General features: G+C 46.0%; 1 protein-coding gene across 2 annotated transcripts in view; it reads right to left on the bottom strand.

The window, feature by feature from the left end:
* foxn3 (forkhead box N3) overlaps window positions 1-15,969 on the bottom strand; it is an 82,689-nt gene that overhangs the window by 36,072 nt on the left and 30,648 nt on the right. For both annotated transcript variants that reach the window (XM_080533106.1, XM_080533105.1), the window contains exon 3: window positions 3,144-3,280. In XM_080533106.1, coding sequence (XP_080389232.1) covers window positions 3,144-3,280 — 137 coding nt within the window. The remainder of the gene's footprint in view (window positions 1-3,143; window positions 3,281-15,969) is intronic.

Here is a 15,969-nt window from a genome sequence, read left to right as displayed (position 1 = left end):
ATTTTTACTTGAAATCCATTTTATGGACATCGTAAGAGGGAGGTCTTTGAGATACACCCCACTGTGTGTGTAATATGACTTTGTTGTATTTCTCAGGGCTGCAAGACAGACAGAGAATGTAGCTCTGTACAGAAGAGACAAACAGCATCTTGTGAAGCTATCAAAAAGAAGAGAATTTGTTTTACATCTGTGGAGTGAAGGGTTGATTCAGCATTGTGAATCCCTCTCACGGGAGCAGGGACAACCACAACAAACAAAAAGACAAACAGATTTGCTCCCTCTCTCCTTGTTCCTTCAACTTGTTTGTATGATTTGCTTCCTCTTGTTCGGGGATGAACCTTGTTCAGAGGAGCAGAAGGACTGGTTAGCTGCGCTCTGATCTATGTGCGTTGCGCGTGCGTGTGTGTGTGTGTCTTTGTGTGTGTGTGTGTGTCCTCTGTCCTCTCTACTCTCCTCCTCCTGCTCGCTCTCTTCACGGAGCGGCATCTAAAATTAATCTCCCCCAGCTATTGGACCTCCACTTGTCATCTCCCATAACTCACGCTCCTGCGCCTTTTCATGAAGACGCACAAAAGCAGGTAACGACACACACACACACACACACACACACAACCCCAGAATAGGCTCCAAGCCATCTGCTTGTTGCCATGGTGAGGCCAGCGCGTTGCCTTGGCGATGGCGTATTTCGCGCGCGCTAATGGCCTGTCCATTTGCCAGGCAACAAATCGCCGCGGTGATGCAACCCGCACCTGTCTCCGAGGCTACGCGGTCGGTTGCCATGGAGGCGTCACTGTTGCCGTGGCGACGGCGGCGCTAATCACCTCGCAAGGGCAAGCGCTCAGCGGAGAGCCGGGCCAGACCAGCTGTTCACCAGAGAGAGAGAGGTAGAAGGAGGGAGAGAGAGAGAGATAGAGAGAGAGAGAGAGAGAGAGAGAGAGAGAGAGAGAGAGAGAGAGAGAGAGTGGAGGAATGCTGCTCTGTCTGGGCCATCGAAGAACAGTAGCAGAGTGCAAAATAGCAGAGGGGCCTCAAACTCCCACCCCCCTCCCCCCACCCCCATTCTCTCTCTCTCCATCTCTCCCATGTCTAATCCCTCTCTCTGCTTCCACTCCCCTCCATCTATGGTTCTCTCATGCCTTAAGCCTCCTGTCTTTTTCATTCTCTCTAAACACACAAAGTATTTTTTTAATGTGGAAATATCGAATCATCGAGTTACGGTTGTGTTTCTGCATACAGTATAGATGGTGTGTTTGCGTGAGTGTGTGTGTGTGTGTGTGACTCAGCGTGCTGTGTAAAATGCTGCTATAAAAAGCTGCATTCTGCTCAGAGCCCCAGTGGCCAGATAAACACTTTATTACACCCTGTACCACTGTTACTGACCATCTGCTCTAAGAGAGAGGAGGAGGAGAGAGAGGGGGGCTGGTGGTGGTGGTGGTGGGGGGGGGAAGGGGGGTGGTGGTGAGGAGATCTTCTGTCATGAGGAGCAGGGGAGGCTGTTGGAGGCAGAAATCAGAGGACGGGCTCATGGCAACACATCTGATACAATGGTCACACCTGCTTCCATTCAATGCAATGACGTCGTCCTCCTGTTTCTAACTCCACCAGCCTCCCCTGATGCCGAGCACATCCAACATACAGTACACATAGTCTCACACACGCTCAGACACACACAACAACTACACTCGGTATCTCTCCAAAATGAACAAGTGCGTCAGTTGTGGCCACGTGAAGAGAACAACGCTATTCAAATCAAGTTACGGTTAGTACTGTAACATATTCTAATGCACCCAGCCTCTCAGATAAAGACCCGTCGTGCAGAACCGGAGCAAAGCGGCCAGTAGAAATGTCCTGCTTCCAATTCTCCGTCCTTCTCCCTGAAGTAAATTGTCCACCCCCCACACAGATTTAAAAGTGTGTAATTTGGGTAACAGGCCGTACTTACACCAATCACATGCTTTTAAATCTGTGCAGAGGAGAAGTCAAGTGAACACCTCAGGGAAAAGGAATTGGACGCAGGACATTTTCGACCAGTCACTTCGCTCCCGTTCCCAGTGCATCTTGGGAAACGTCTGAGGACCGAAACTATGCATGATAGGATGACCTCATTTACTTATTGTGTGTGTGTGTGTGTGTGAGTGTGTGTGTGTTTGAGTTTGAGTGATTGTGTGTTCGTCGCTTTACTGCTGAATGCTGGGGAAAAAGTAGAGCAGCCACGAAAAGAAGTGAAGAGACAGCGTTCTTAAACAAATCAACACCCCCTCCTCCACGCCACACACACTCACACACACACACACACCCACACACACACACCTATCTTCTGACAAAAGACACCTGTACTCTCCCCTCTCCTCCCCCATCACCTCATTCCTCACCCAGTGTACTCCCAACCTGTCCAATTCAATTTCCTCCTCTTAGAAGAACATCTATCTTGTCTCTCTCTCTCTCTTTCTCGCTCCCTCTCTCCCTTCTCGGAACCCCCATTTGTTCCATATCCTTTGTTAAGGATGATCTGCCACTTTAGGTTTTACAGTGATGCAATTACTCTAACCCAGCACACTTGGCTGCTTCCACTAGACTAGACCCTGCCTTACACCGCTCCGCAGTGGACACACACACACACGCACACACACGCACACACACACACACACACACACACACACACACACACACACACACACACAATTGTTGGGCCTGTTCTAAAATTCTAAAATGGTATTCTCTCGCTACCCCCTGTCTTTCCATTAGTCTCTTCCTAAACCCCAACCATTCCCCCTTTTCTCACTCATCTCCTCATGATGCTGTCTCCCTCTCTTTTATATTTGTTTCTGTCTCTCCCTCTCTCCCCCTTTCCTCTGCCTCTCTCGTTCACTTTGCCTGCCTCTCTAGACTAGCATGCTTTGAGGCACCGGTGGTAACCAGTTCACGGGGGGGGGGGGTTGTATTGGGAGGGGGAGAGAGGTAGGGGGTCGTGTGTGATGGGGAGGAGAGGGGTGGACTGCCAGCTCCAGGGGTCTGGCTCTTGAGGCTACTAGCTTTGATATGCCTGAGTAGAGGTGTGTGTTTGTGGGGGGGGGGGGGGGGGGGGTGTATGTGAGTGTGAGTGTGTCAGTGTATGTGTGTGTGTGTGTGTGTGCTTCTCTTACCTCTGATATGCCTGAGGAGAGGTGGGCGGTGTGGAGAAGACCTGGGCGTGAGGGTGATAAGGTGTCTTCTTCAGCGCCTGAATCAAATTCTGTCTGTACTCCGGGTCTATACACCACAAGGACCCCTTCCCAATGCTCTGTCGAAAGAAAGAGCACATTAGCAAAATGGACGATAAATGGACATGTTAGGCTTGTTAATATAAAAAAGAACTGTATTACCTTTTATTACCACTTTATACGATTTAAATCAACTTTATACGATTAGGACTTGATTATCCTGAAACATGTTGGAGTGGACATGGACACAAACAGCATACACAAACGCACACTCACACTCACTGCAGTGGGACCTCGAGACACAAAGAAAACACACTGCTTCACCAACAGTCTTTGGCTGAGAGAGTAGGCAGCATTAATATCTCATGCTCTGAGAGCCCACCGGTGCCAGGTTCTGGCTCCACTAATGCATCCGACCACTCCTCTCCCTCGATCTGTCCCACCGTCCGTCTATCCATCAATCAATCTGTTCATCCGGCTGTCCATCTCCCTCATCAGTCCGTTCATCACCTCATCCCATCCTCCTCTATTCACCCATCAATCCATCTTTACTGTACATCAAGCCCTCCCACTCTCCCTCGCTTGTTTTTCTGTCCCTTCATCATTCCATCCAAGCAAAGACATGCCCCACTCTCTCCCTTATTTCACCCCTCCCTCCTTCCCTCAATCCATCCATTCATTCATCCATCCACCCAGCCCCCCCGTCACTGTGCCCCACAAATGACAATACTGTAGGGTCTGTAAAACAACAATTCCCTCTTTCTGACCCTCTGCCTCCCCCATCGTCGTCGTCACACTGTCATGTCAGCGCTCTATCTATCCTTCTCTTTACCTCTTTACCTCCCTCTCCCTCCAATCCACTGCACAGGGTCTGGTTTATGATTCGCACGGGCGGGCAGATAAGACTGATTCTACTCCATTTAGCCCCACGCTCTCCCCTGTCACCTCGCCCTCCCTCCGGATTGTGTGTGTGTGGAGGGGAGGGGTGTGTAAGTGTGCGTGTTTGTGTGTGTGTGTGTGTGTGTGTGTGTGTGTGTGTGTGTGTGTGCGTGTGTGTGTGCGTGCGTGCGAGCACCTTCGCCCCCAGATCCTCAGGCAAGATTTGATTAGGAGAAATGAGACGGAAATAAAGCGATAAACCTGCCTCCCGTAAAAACCAGGGCAATGCGAAAGTACTGGGCCAGATGTGTGTGTAGCCTATGTGTGTGTGTGTGTGTGTGTGTGTGTGTGTTTTATGGACCCCACTCTGACAGAGTCAGCACTTTCATAAAGGGAGAGGTAGAAAGGTATGCACTGGGGATTTTCATTTTTCACCAACGTGCTGTGGAGAATACTCAATGAAATGGGTCGGTCATTCGCAAATAGTGTACGTAGCACGAGGCAAGGCACGCTAGAGACAGGCAAAACACAGGACACTCCATTTTGTCTATGATCACATGATGACCACAAGTGCATCAGGTGTGTTGTCTTTGTGGTCATTCTCACCCCCCCCCCCCCCCACACACACAACTCCCCACACACACACACTTTCACCCCTCACTCCCTCATTCCCTCTCTCTGATTAAAATCCTACATTCCTGGTATGGCTGGCAGGATGTGTTGTGTTTGAACCAATAGTAGGAATGACCTTGGGATCAGTGGAATGATATCAGATGGCCGGCGGAGTGTGTGTGTGTGTGTGTGTGTGTGTGTGTGTGTGTGTGTGTATGTGTGTGTATGTGTGTGTGTGAGTGTGTGTACTTGCTCATACGGCTGGCAGTCACAACCACACAGTCCCCGTTAATGCCCAGAGGGACCACAGTCAGAGCCTGCGATCCCCTCTGAGTGGACCACGTCTTCTAGCCGTGAGCCGCGTGTGTGAAAATGTGTGTGTGTGTGTGTTTGTGTATGCGCCTGAATGTGTGTGTGAACATCAAGAGAGGTAATATCTGGTGCTAAACACAGCTCACCCACTATTGATCTTTGGAAAGTTAGCACCGCTAGCAGCTAATATTTACCTTCAGCTGTCCAGGGCCTCTGGTTAAAGCTGCAGGATTTCTACCAGCAGTAAGCAAACAGTGGGAGATGCTGTCCCCTCTACCACCTGAGCTGAATTCATGCCTCAGACTAGCCCTCTGAGACGATAGGACTGCACGCAGAAGCACACGCTTAACACACACACACACACACACACACACACACACTAACCTCTCCTGCTGAATGCCAGATCGACCCCTAGCTATCTCCCTCGACACTTGAGAAGGGATTATATTCTGTCTGTGTAAGCAATAAGCAACAGCTAGGCCTACACCTTGCCCTCTGATGAGATAGTGTTTTGGGCTTTTCTCCTAAAACATCTGCAAAAACACCATATGAAATGATGATCTTTGACTTTAGAAGGAAGAAATTGCATCATGTCCCTCACAATATTCAAATTGTGTAATTGTTTTGCTCTGTTGGTATCAATTATTAATAACTTCTTATCTTTTTATCTTAATAGTTTTACTCCCCCAAGTGATCACTCAAAAGCGGTGTAAAGTTATTACACCCAACTATTGCAGTTTGAACTCCAAACACTTTAAACCAAAGACGTGGACAGTAAACAGACTTTTCCTTACGAGGGGTATTTTCAGGAAGTTTAAAAGGGAAAGATCCAATTTCAGCCAGAAGCCATGCAGGCAGTTATTTTTGGCTCAGGGAGACGTCCCCTACCTAATTACGCTGTCAGCTTTCCATCAAGAGCGGCTGCTTTAAGAACATATCTGAGATTAAGGCAGAAATTGTATCGGTACCCGTGAAATTCAATACTTAGAAATGCAATAGTTTAGACTGCTAGGCATCATTGGTGGAAAGTGACTACATCCTGACAGCGACACAAACAAAAACGAAGTGTGTGTGTGCGTGCGTGTGTGTGTGTGTGTGAGTGTGTGTATGTAAAAGAGAGAGAGAGAGCGAGATTGAGAGAGTCTAAATTGGACTAGAAGGGATACAAATAAAGCCAAACGGACTTGAAAGTTCTAATTTCTGCTAAATGTGTTTTTCAGACAGAGGAATGAACAATGGCAGCTGTTGTATCTGAATAGGACTGTTATTCTGCCTGGGTTTAGACACAAAGACAATCAATTCTCATTAGCAGATGCTCATAAATCGGGGAAGGCCTTTTTAAAGTCTATTTCAGTAGGGGTCATTAACTTCTGACAGCTTTAGGTGGAAATATGCTTATTGGCTGATAGAAAAAAAGGAAGGTAACACAATAGAATATCAATTAAACACCCACGTTATTCAGAATTTAGGATGGAGCCATAATACAAAGACACATACATATCAAGATGTTGTGTATTTCATGGGCAGTAGAGGTTGTTGTGTGTGTGTGTGTGTGTGTGTGTGTGTGTGTCTTCTAGTAAGTCACATAAAAACGGTGGTGTTTTCCTTATCAAGGACACAGCCTTCCCTGGAGTGGATGCCATTACTAACAGTCAGACCCCGGTTGGCCGGTGGATTATTCTGATCTGCCTGCTGGAGGGGAAAAAGTGGCTGTGGCGGCTGGAATTCCAAACGCTCCATAATCAGGGAAAATCAATGGGCTTTAGAGCACTTTCTTTCTGATTTACACCCCTCCGCTCACAACGCTTCCATGACCTGCTCCCAGACATGCGTCGATACAACCCCTCATCAGAGGGCGAAAATGGGAAGGAAAGAAGGAAAGGAGAGGGAGGGAGAGAGAGAGAGATGGGGAGAGTGGGAGAAGAGGGAGGACAAAAAGAGAGACTGAAAAATAGGGAGGGGGAAAGAGATGCCATATACTATAAGAGAGGGAATGTGAGAGAGAAAGAGAGAGGAGAGAGGGGGAGATAGAGAGAAGGATGAATGGGGGGGGGTTGGATTATGGTCTCCAAGGCAACAGGCGTGCGGAGGGGAAAGCGTGTGTGTGTGTGTGTGTGTGTGTGTGTGTGTGTGTGTGTGTGTGAAAGCGGGTGTTTGATGGTCTTGGCAGAAGGCTCTCTCTCTCTCTCTCACTGATGACGCATCGCTCCATCACACAAGCCCATCCAGCTAATCCTATCAACCCCCCGCGCTAAATAACACAGCCCGCTATTATGAGCCGCCTCTCCTCCCTTTCTCTCCCCCCAATCCCCCCCACCCCACACACTCCACCCACCCCCCACTCGCTTTCTCTTCTAAACTGTGATATGTAAATATGGAATTGTGAGGGGAAAAACATTGGCCCTCAAGCAGGGGATTTTGGGTAGCTTTGGGTTCCTATATTTGAATTCCTTAATTGGAGACTTTTATGTCCCTCCATTTCACAGTGGGAACAAAGGAAAGGATAACTTCTTAGACTCTCTAAGCAATGAGCTGTGGTGTTACTGGGCTTAGCTGTGGTGTTACTGGGCTCTCTCTATTAAGAGAGAGAGAGTCACAGATGTTTGAAAGAGAGAAGTTTGGGCCCTAATGATGTGCACTTCATCAAGCACTTTGATGTGCTCTGTTGTTTTTACAAATGTCCCAGGCTCCCCATACTGGATTCGCCACAATAATAACTTGTTCTGAACTCTTTCACTCTTTCTGTCTCACACTCTTTCGCTTTCTATTATCTCCCTAGCATTTCTCTGCCAAATTGTTGCATTCTGAGGGGAATTTAAATGTACAGATGAACTATCCCTTTAACCTTTTCGCACGTACGTTCTAGAAATTTCCAACGGCACCCCCAAGCGTAAGTTTCTTAAGCACGTGCATCAGAATACACAACTGCTGTTTTGGATGTTATAGCCCCGTGGGCTAGAAATGTTGGTCTAGCTTGTATAACTTTATCTTCAGTTTTGCCTGTATTGGATATTTGAAAAATGTATTCAGCCCAAAACACTGGTACTACATACAAATACAAATAAACTACTCACATTGAGGACATACAGTTGTATAGACATAGGCCTATAATTTGTGCAAAATGTTTCTGTGAAACAACAGTGTGTTCAGCTCAATACTGATTGTTGCGTCAATTGTAAATAGACATTCTTATCAAGTGTTCGATCACACCATGTATCACCTGTTTGATTTTACGCATCAAAGGGTTAAAGAGAAAAAGCCCAATAAAATCCCAGACACCGCTAAAGCAAGCCCCCAAACTGCATTCAAGGGCAGTCTGCAAGTAAGTTACTCCAAACAGCATATGTCCAAACATCTACCAGCTCAATGGAGTTACATCTAATTGGCTAGACAAAAATATTGAATGAATAAAGAAAGTCCAAAGCTTCTCACAAGCATTAATAAGCCTGAATGAACTCTACAAATGCAACCTCATCCCCTCTCCACTCACTTCAACTATAACCTTGGTTATAGTGGACGTGGGGGGCAAGAGAGATAAGGGACAAATTCAAGATTATTAAGTATGTTTAATGGCCAATTTAATCCTAATTAGAGGAGATCACCTTTCGGGAGTACAACTGTCCTGAAGATAGATAGCATGGGGATGAGGGCCGAGGACGTGATCCATCTAGACATGCTCTAAAGGGCTAGGCTACACGTTGACGAAACGCAATTTCGGAGCCGATCGAAATTCATTCATTTTCAAAAAATAAAACTGGAACACGTAGGCCTATCACATGTTTGTCTTTGTGGGAAAATAACAATGATACAGTCAATGAATCTGCAGCGCTGTGCGCATATACATCAATCAATCCAACTTTATTTATACACAAGTCATGCATTGAAAGCTTGGTCATCGCCTGGTTTCAACAGTTTTGAGACATTTGCAAGAAACACAATGAGGCAACAGTGACATGCTGTCCATATTTAATACATTGATCCGGGACAAGATGTATTTCAACAGTTAAGTAATTGAGAGGCTTGCTCACACAAAAAAACACCACGCTACCTTCCTATTCAACTGTGGTATGTTTCGACATATGACAAATGAACATTGCGCCATTCACTGTAGACTATATTAGTTTTGTTTTGTAGTAATTTTAAACTTGTTATACAGGCTGTGATATAAAGTGGAGGACTAGATGTTACGTGCTTAATGCCTAGACGTTTGATGGGCACACTTGTTACTTGCCGCTTTCAAAATTGTATTTATATAGGCTAGCACAAGTCATGCATTGAATGTAAGTTGAAGTGCTGAACAGTATTAAATAAACTACAATACAATACATTCTCCACCGAATTAGCTACTTGCACCCGTACATATGTATAGAATATCAAATACAAACATTTAATCATGCAAACTTCATGCACTTCATTGGCCATGCGTTCTAAGTCGTGTACAAGTGTGGACATTGACATAGTAGTTAGGCATGACTTACACCATACAGACATGTATGTACATTTTAATTTTGTACATTTTGAAAATGTACATTTACATTTTTTATATTCAGCAGACGCTTTTATCCAGTGACTCCAGTGATGTCATCGTTTTCAACACACGCTCCCGTATTGCCGACCACACGATACCAAATACGATGCAGAAACTCCCTTACAGAGTTTTCGTATGTTCGCCGTGTCAGCTTTCGAAATCGGCAAAGTCATGTTCTCATTAGGTGCAAATGATATCAAATCATCGCCGATTCAGCCAAATCCAGCACCGTGTAGCCTAGCCTTAAGAGCCCAAATGCAGATTTAAAAAGTGTGTGTGGGGGGGGGGGGATTTCGAGAGTGGGTGTGGATATGTGTGTGTGTGTGTGTGTGTGTGTGTGTGTGTGTGTGTGTGTGTGTGTGTGTGTGTGTGTTCCTGCATAGGTGCATGGGCCAGGCTACAAGTAACCAAATCAGCCCTGCAAACACACGCCGTGACAACACATGGCCAATTCCAGTCTTGGCTCTCACACACACTGTTGATTCTCTCACTGTCGCTGCATGTGGAGATATTTTCTCTGGCAATATGGCCTCCCCCACCAACACAGCATACGGGCTGGGAAGTGTGAGGAACAGAGATCTGGACAGCAGCGATGAAATCTGAAATATTAAGACTCATCAAATGATTCAATTTGTCTTTTAACATGTATTCCTCATCAACCAGTTTAAGTTTTCAGATAAAAATATCTCAGAAAATATATCTGGTACAGAATAGGAACTCCTCTGACTCAGGCTTGATTTGGGTTGCCTACAGCATCCACACGTCAAGGAGAAGTGTAGAGGAGCACTCCCCAATTTGTCCAAATGATTGTTAGGTCAGCAGGTCCATGCTCTACAGTACTGGGGTAACCTCAGGTCAATTCACTGTCTTCATTTTTTTAAATTTTGAATTTTTTAAATAAATGAACAAAGACAGAACAAAGCTTTTAGAGCAAGTAAAAGCCTGCATGACGACTTCAAAAACTTCAATGCTACCACACAGTCACGGCAACACAATGCAAGGCTACGCTGCCATGACACTTCTCCACCACAATAGGCCCCGCTTGTCACAACAACATTCCTCTCAAGTTAAAGAGGGAAAGAAGAAATACTTTTTTTATTTTTTTTTAAAGAGGGTTGATAGAATGCAACACCTTGGCTCCATTCCACTCTGCATCTCTCTCTTTTGACAGCGCATTCCTCCGGCGAGGCGTGGAACACAAATAACACCATTTATTGTCAATATATATTCCCTCTCCAGCGCTATAAAAGGAGGTCTATAAACCAACAGGGTGAAGGCTTCCCTCTAAATGAACTAAATTGGCTGGCGAGTCACAGAGACCCAGAGATCAACGGTTATTTCCGTTCTGCCTTTCAAATTGACCCACCAAAAAAAGGCCAGAAATTCAATTAGACATTCTGGATCTGACGGATATAGTTGGAATGAAAAAAGTGTGTTATTGGGGGTGACCTGAATAGCTGGTTAAGTAAGTAAGTAAGAAAGTAAGTAAGTCGAGTGCTCAAGATACATGCTCTGATCTGACACCAGCCGTAGAAGACTTGAGCTGCAAAACTGACACCAACAGACTTGATACAATAGCAATATCTCCCCTATTTTACCTTAAATACTATAAACCCCCATGCATCTCTACTAGTGGCAGTGGCTTCATTAGCTTTCAATTGGCAGCCATGAATGTTGCCTTTGTGATTCTCTGTGTAGCCAAAGTCGAGTGGAAGACTTCAGGAACGAGTCTAGAGGACATCTGCATCCCATTACTCCACCCTTCTCCTGAAGTATGCACTTGTCTTGTGCTTTTCCCCCACATTGATTTGAAACCATATGATTGGTTTAAGCATGTGCTCTTACACCAATCTCTTCCCATTCAAAGCCAGGTGGGGATATGCACAAGTGCTTACTTCAGGAAAGGAAGGGGTGGAGAATCGGGACGCTGCAGATGAAGCTCGAGCCCCGCAGGAAGCAGGAAGCTGCTGACACGTACACAGATCATGTGATCATGCGGTGGGCTGCTGGCCTGTCATTATTGATTAGCCCTGTTCCACTGCTTCAGCATTTCTCAAGGTCCTCCGGACCGTTGCCAGTAACAGCCGCCAGTGACTGCCGCCAGTAACCAGGTCAACAGGGTAACCCAGGGATACTGAAGAAATGTGGGGTAACCATGGTAACCAAGGCTGATGGGGGTAACCCAGGGTAACCAAGAGAAACAGGACAGGAGGATATCATAGCCATCATCCCATCCCTGTTTTTGGCCAATGGTGGCAGCCACAGACTGATATGAAGGGAGGGAGAGAGAGAGGTAGCGAGGGAGGGAGGGACGGAGAGAGGTAGCTAGGGAGGGAGGGAGGATGGAGAGAGGAAGGAAAGGGGTGATGGAGTGACATCAAGAGGGACATATACTGTACGTGCTAACACCAGCTTGTCCCTCCCAAGGCAACATCTGCCCATGGAGAGGGCAACATCTGGCCCGGGTACACATCAGCAGGCAGGGAGGAGAGAGGGGGGAGGTCAGGGAGAGAGAAAGGGGTTAGAGAGTTATACAGGGAGAAAGAGCAGAAGAGAGAGAGAAATGAGAGGGAGAGAGAGGGAGAAAAAGAGAAAGAGAGAGAGAGAGGGAGAAAAAGAGAAAGAGAAAGAGAAAGAAAGAGACGGCAAGAGAAAAATAAAGAGAGAGAGAAAGCGAGTGAAAGAGAGAGAGGGAGAGGGAGAGAGCAGAGCTAAAGATGTACAGTAGGGGAGAGAGAGTGCAGGGCTGGGGGCAGGGTAGGACAGTGTGAAGCTCAGGCAAGGGGCATGGGGCCTGGGAGGCTGGGGGTGGGGGGGCAGAGCGTGAGGACTGTGGAGATATAGGACAGGGCTTGGGCTGGGGGCGGTTGGAAGTGTGTGTGTGTGTGTGTGTGGGGGGGGGGGGTCACAGCTGGAGCAGGGAGGGCTAGCCTGGTTTTCTGTAAGGCCTGACCTGTCGTGTTGCTGGGTATAGGGGCTTACAGCCTCCATGAAGCTTAGCTTAGCTTCAGCACGTCAACATAACCTGCTGGGTGACCTCTCCTGCAAATACACCAACGGAGCAATCTGCTCAGACCGAGAATGAGAGAGAGGAGGATGAGGGAGGGGAGAGGGAGAAAGGAGGATGGGAGGGGCAGAGAGGGGATATAAAGAAAGAGGAATCGGTAGGGAGAAACAGAGATGAAAAACAGAGATGTGTGAATAGAGTTAGAGGGGGACAGATGGAGGGAGAGAGCGAAGAAGAAAAGAGAGATGGCAGAGGAGGTGTGTACAGTGTCTCTCCCTCTCCTGTCGTCAGACATGCTCCTCTCTGTAAATAATTAAACTGCTGAACTGCACAGACTGATGGGGCAAACAAGCGACGTTGTTCCAACCTTAACAAGCCTCCCCACTCATTACGCCCTGATCCCCATTCATCTCAATGACACTCTCACTCACTGGGATCAACAATGGGTTTAAATAGAGCCGTGAGAGAGAACGAGAGACAGAGATAGAGAGAGTGAGAGAGAGGGAGGTAGAGAGTGTGTGTGTGTGTGTGTGTGTGTGTGTGTGTATGTGAGAGAGAGAGAGAGAGAGAGAGAGAGAGAGAGAGAGAGAGAGAGAGAGAGAGAGAGAGAGAGAGAGATTGGCCATTGTGGTTTATATTCCACAGCAAGTTCAGAGCAATATTATATGGCTCTGTATCTGGGTTACAATGCTCTCTCAACAATCAACAGAGATTATCAATCTGGATACTTAAGGCTGCTTTGGTCTGAATAGATTCTCTAATGTTTGAGACCAATTGGGGTTATGGGGTTAATTTCTCATTTCAATGCAGATACGCACTGTTTGTTATGTGCTTCTTAATCTGATCTCGGTTCATGTGTAACTACTTTGCACCAGCGTGCTGTCCCTGTAATGGTCATAATCTTTATAATCTGAGTGTTACTATGGGAACCAGGGAAACAAGTGAAAAACATACCATAACATTAATCAAGGATTATATAAATATTTTACCCTGTGTTCAAGAGAGGCCTTTTCATCTGCATTAGGATATGGGATGTGTGCGTGTCTGTGTCTATATACACATGTGACCATGAAGTGCTGAACATGGAAACAAAGGACAGGGACTGGAAACCAAGGACTCGGACTGCCACACACACATGCACACACACACGCACACACACACGCGCGCACACACACACATGCACGCAGCTTGAACAATTTCAATTTCATCACTCAAGCCATAGACACATACAACACATACAAGACGAGACACGAAACTCTCTCCAGAGCAACTCAAGTCAACCTCCTGTCTCTTATCTGACAGCCTGGTTCTCTCTTACCATTTCCCTCTTGTTAGGGTGTGTGTGTGTGTGTGTGTGTGTGTGTGTGTGTGTGTGTGTGTGTGTGTGTGTGTGTGTGTATGTGTGTGTACATGTAGTTTCACTCCAGTGCTGAGAGTAATGGATGAATGCATTAGTACTAAATGGCTAATGAAAGCAGACGACACAATCATCTCACTCATCCATTAGGCAGGTTAATCAACACCACCACCACCACATATCTATGCCCCACCTGCAATAGAGCCTGTGGGTCCAGGATAGGACTGTTCAACCATCAAAGGTCTCACCGTTAAAGGAGTGGACGTCATCATCGGATTTCGATGGACGATCGAAGAGAGAGTGTGTGTGTGTCTCGCAGACATCATGAAACACACTGAACTTTTACACACAAAAAATAATATTCTTTATTATAACTTATAATTTAACTTATAAACATGTTTAGTCATGAGAATGTTTGACACTACAAGTGTGCTTGTTGTCACCTCAATGAGAAAATCATAGAGATGTTTGCAACTTACGTTTTACTTCAATGTTTTTATTTTCTATATTGAGCAATCTCTCCCACCACTCACACTACAGTAGACATTTACAGTAGAGTAGATGAGAGTCTAATGCAAGCCACAGCTAAAATATTCTTAGGCTAAATCAATTCAACATGATTTACATTAATCATGAGCGACAATTGCTGCAAGCTAGTACTGTCCCCCATGTTATCATGTCAATGCAGGTTAGTTTGACAACAGTGAAGACTAGAGTGCCAGCCAGCAGTCAAAGGGTTAATATTGTTAACAAGAAGGCTGTGCAAGGGTTATCACCCTGAGTGAGTCAGTGAATGAGTGGTTTAAGGGTCAACAGTGTGTGTGTGTGTGTGTGTGTGTGTGTGTGTGTGTGTGTGTGTGTGTGTGTGTGTGTGTGTGTGTGTGTGTGTGGTTCAAGGGTTAACATAGAGACGGAGAACAGCCATGAAATAAGAATGCTGAGGGAGAGGACCTCAGACTTCCTCATCTAGCCTTTCCCCAACACACACACACACACACACACACACACACACACACACACACACACACACACACACACACACACACACACACACACACACACACACACACACACTCTCTCTCTCTCTCTCTCTCTCTCTCTCTCTCTCTCTCTCTCTCTCTCTCTCTCTCTCTCTCTTAACATGCATAAAGACATACACATACACCTGTACAGTATGCATGCACAGAGACACTTTAATATAGACATAGCCTACATACACACAAAAACACCACAAATGCATGCATGCACATACACAATCATGCACAAGCGCACCTGTATACACATGTTCAAAAACAAACTCACCTAAGGCTATATTATGGACATATGCCTGCACAAAAGCGCATGCATGCATGTTAGCACGCCACCATTACACACCCAAAGACGTTGCCACATCAGTTTTGTTGTTGCTACAGCAACAGCTTACTTTCCATGTCAACTGCAATGTTGTTGCTATGGGGATGTACACAAAAAACTCTTTGCAGTACAGCCAAGGAGCAGATGGCAATGAACTGTGAGTCACATGGATCGGCTTTTATGCTCCGCGCATGCACGCACACACACATACACTCACAGAATAGGCTGGAAGTACACATCTCTTAAGCAATTCAAACTGTAACTCTGATGATTCTGTCACCATAGTCAGCTTAACTATTCTGTGACCATAAACAAATGTGTGCGTTTTTCCGAACCACATTACTGACTTTATGCATTATCATACAGTACATCATCACAGAACCCAAACAGATAAGACAGATAAGACAGCTTTCAGTTTGTTTTCCCTCCTCCAGCTTTCTAACTTACACATTCATTTATTCTCCTTTTGAAGGAGTACAGAGCCATATTTAATCATACATTAATATTAACGCAAAACAGAAAAACCCACACAGATGGGACCGTCGTCCCTACAACTGATTAGCCATTCATTTCTCAAACACTTATCTAAAACACACCTGTCTGTTTCTCTTGAGCAATTAGACGACAGTATCTACAAGAAACATCAATGACATGAAAAACCAGGCGCAGTGAGTAACATCACAGCAACAGCTGTCCAACTTGTGTGTGTCTGTGTCTGAGT

This window comes from Nansenia antarctica (assembly GCF_963989245.1).
Source record: "Nansenia antarctica genome assembly, chromosome: 1".
In the NCBI taxonomy this organism is placed as follows: domain Eukaryota; kingdom Metazoa; phylum Chordata; class Actinopteri; order Argentiniformes; family Microstomatidae; genus Nansenia; species Nansenia antarctica.
This window is presented reverse-complemented; position numbering and strand designations above follow the sequence as displayed.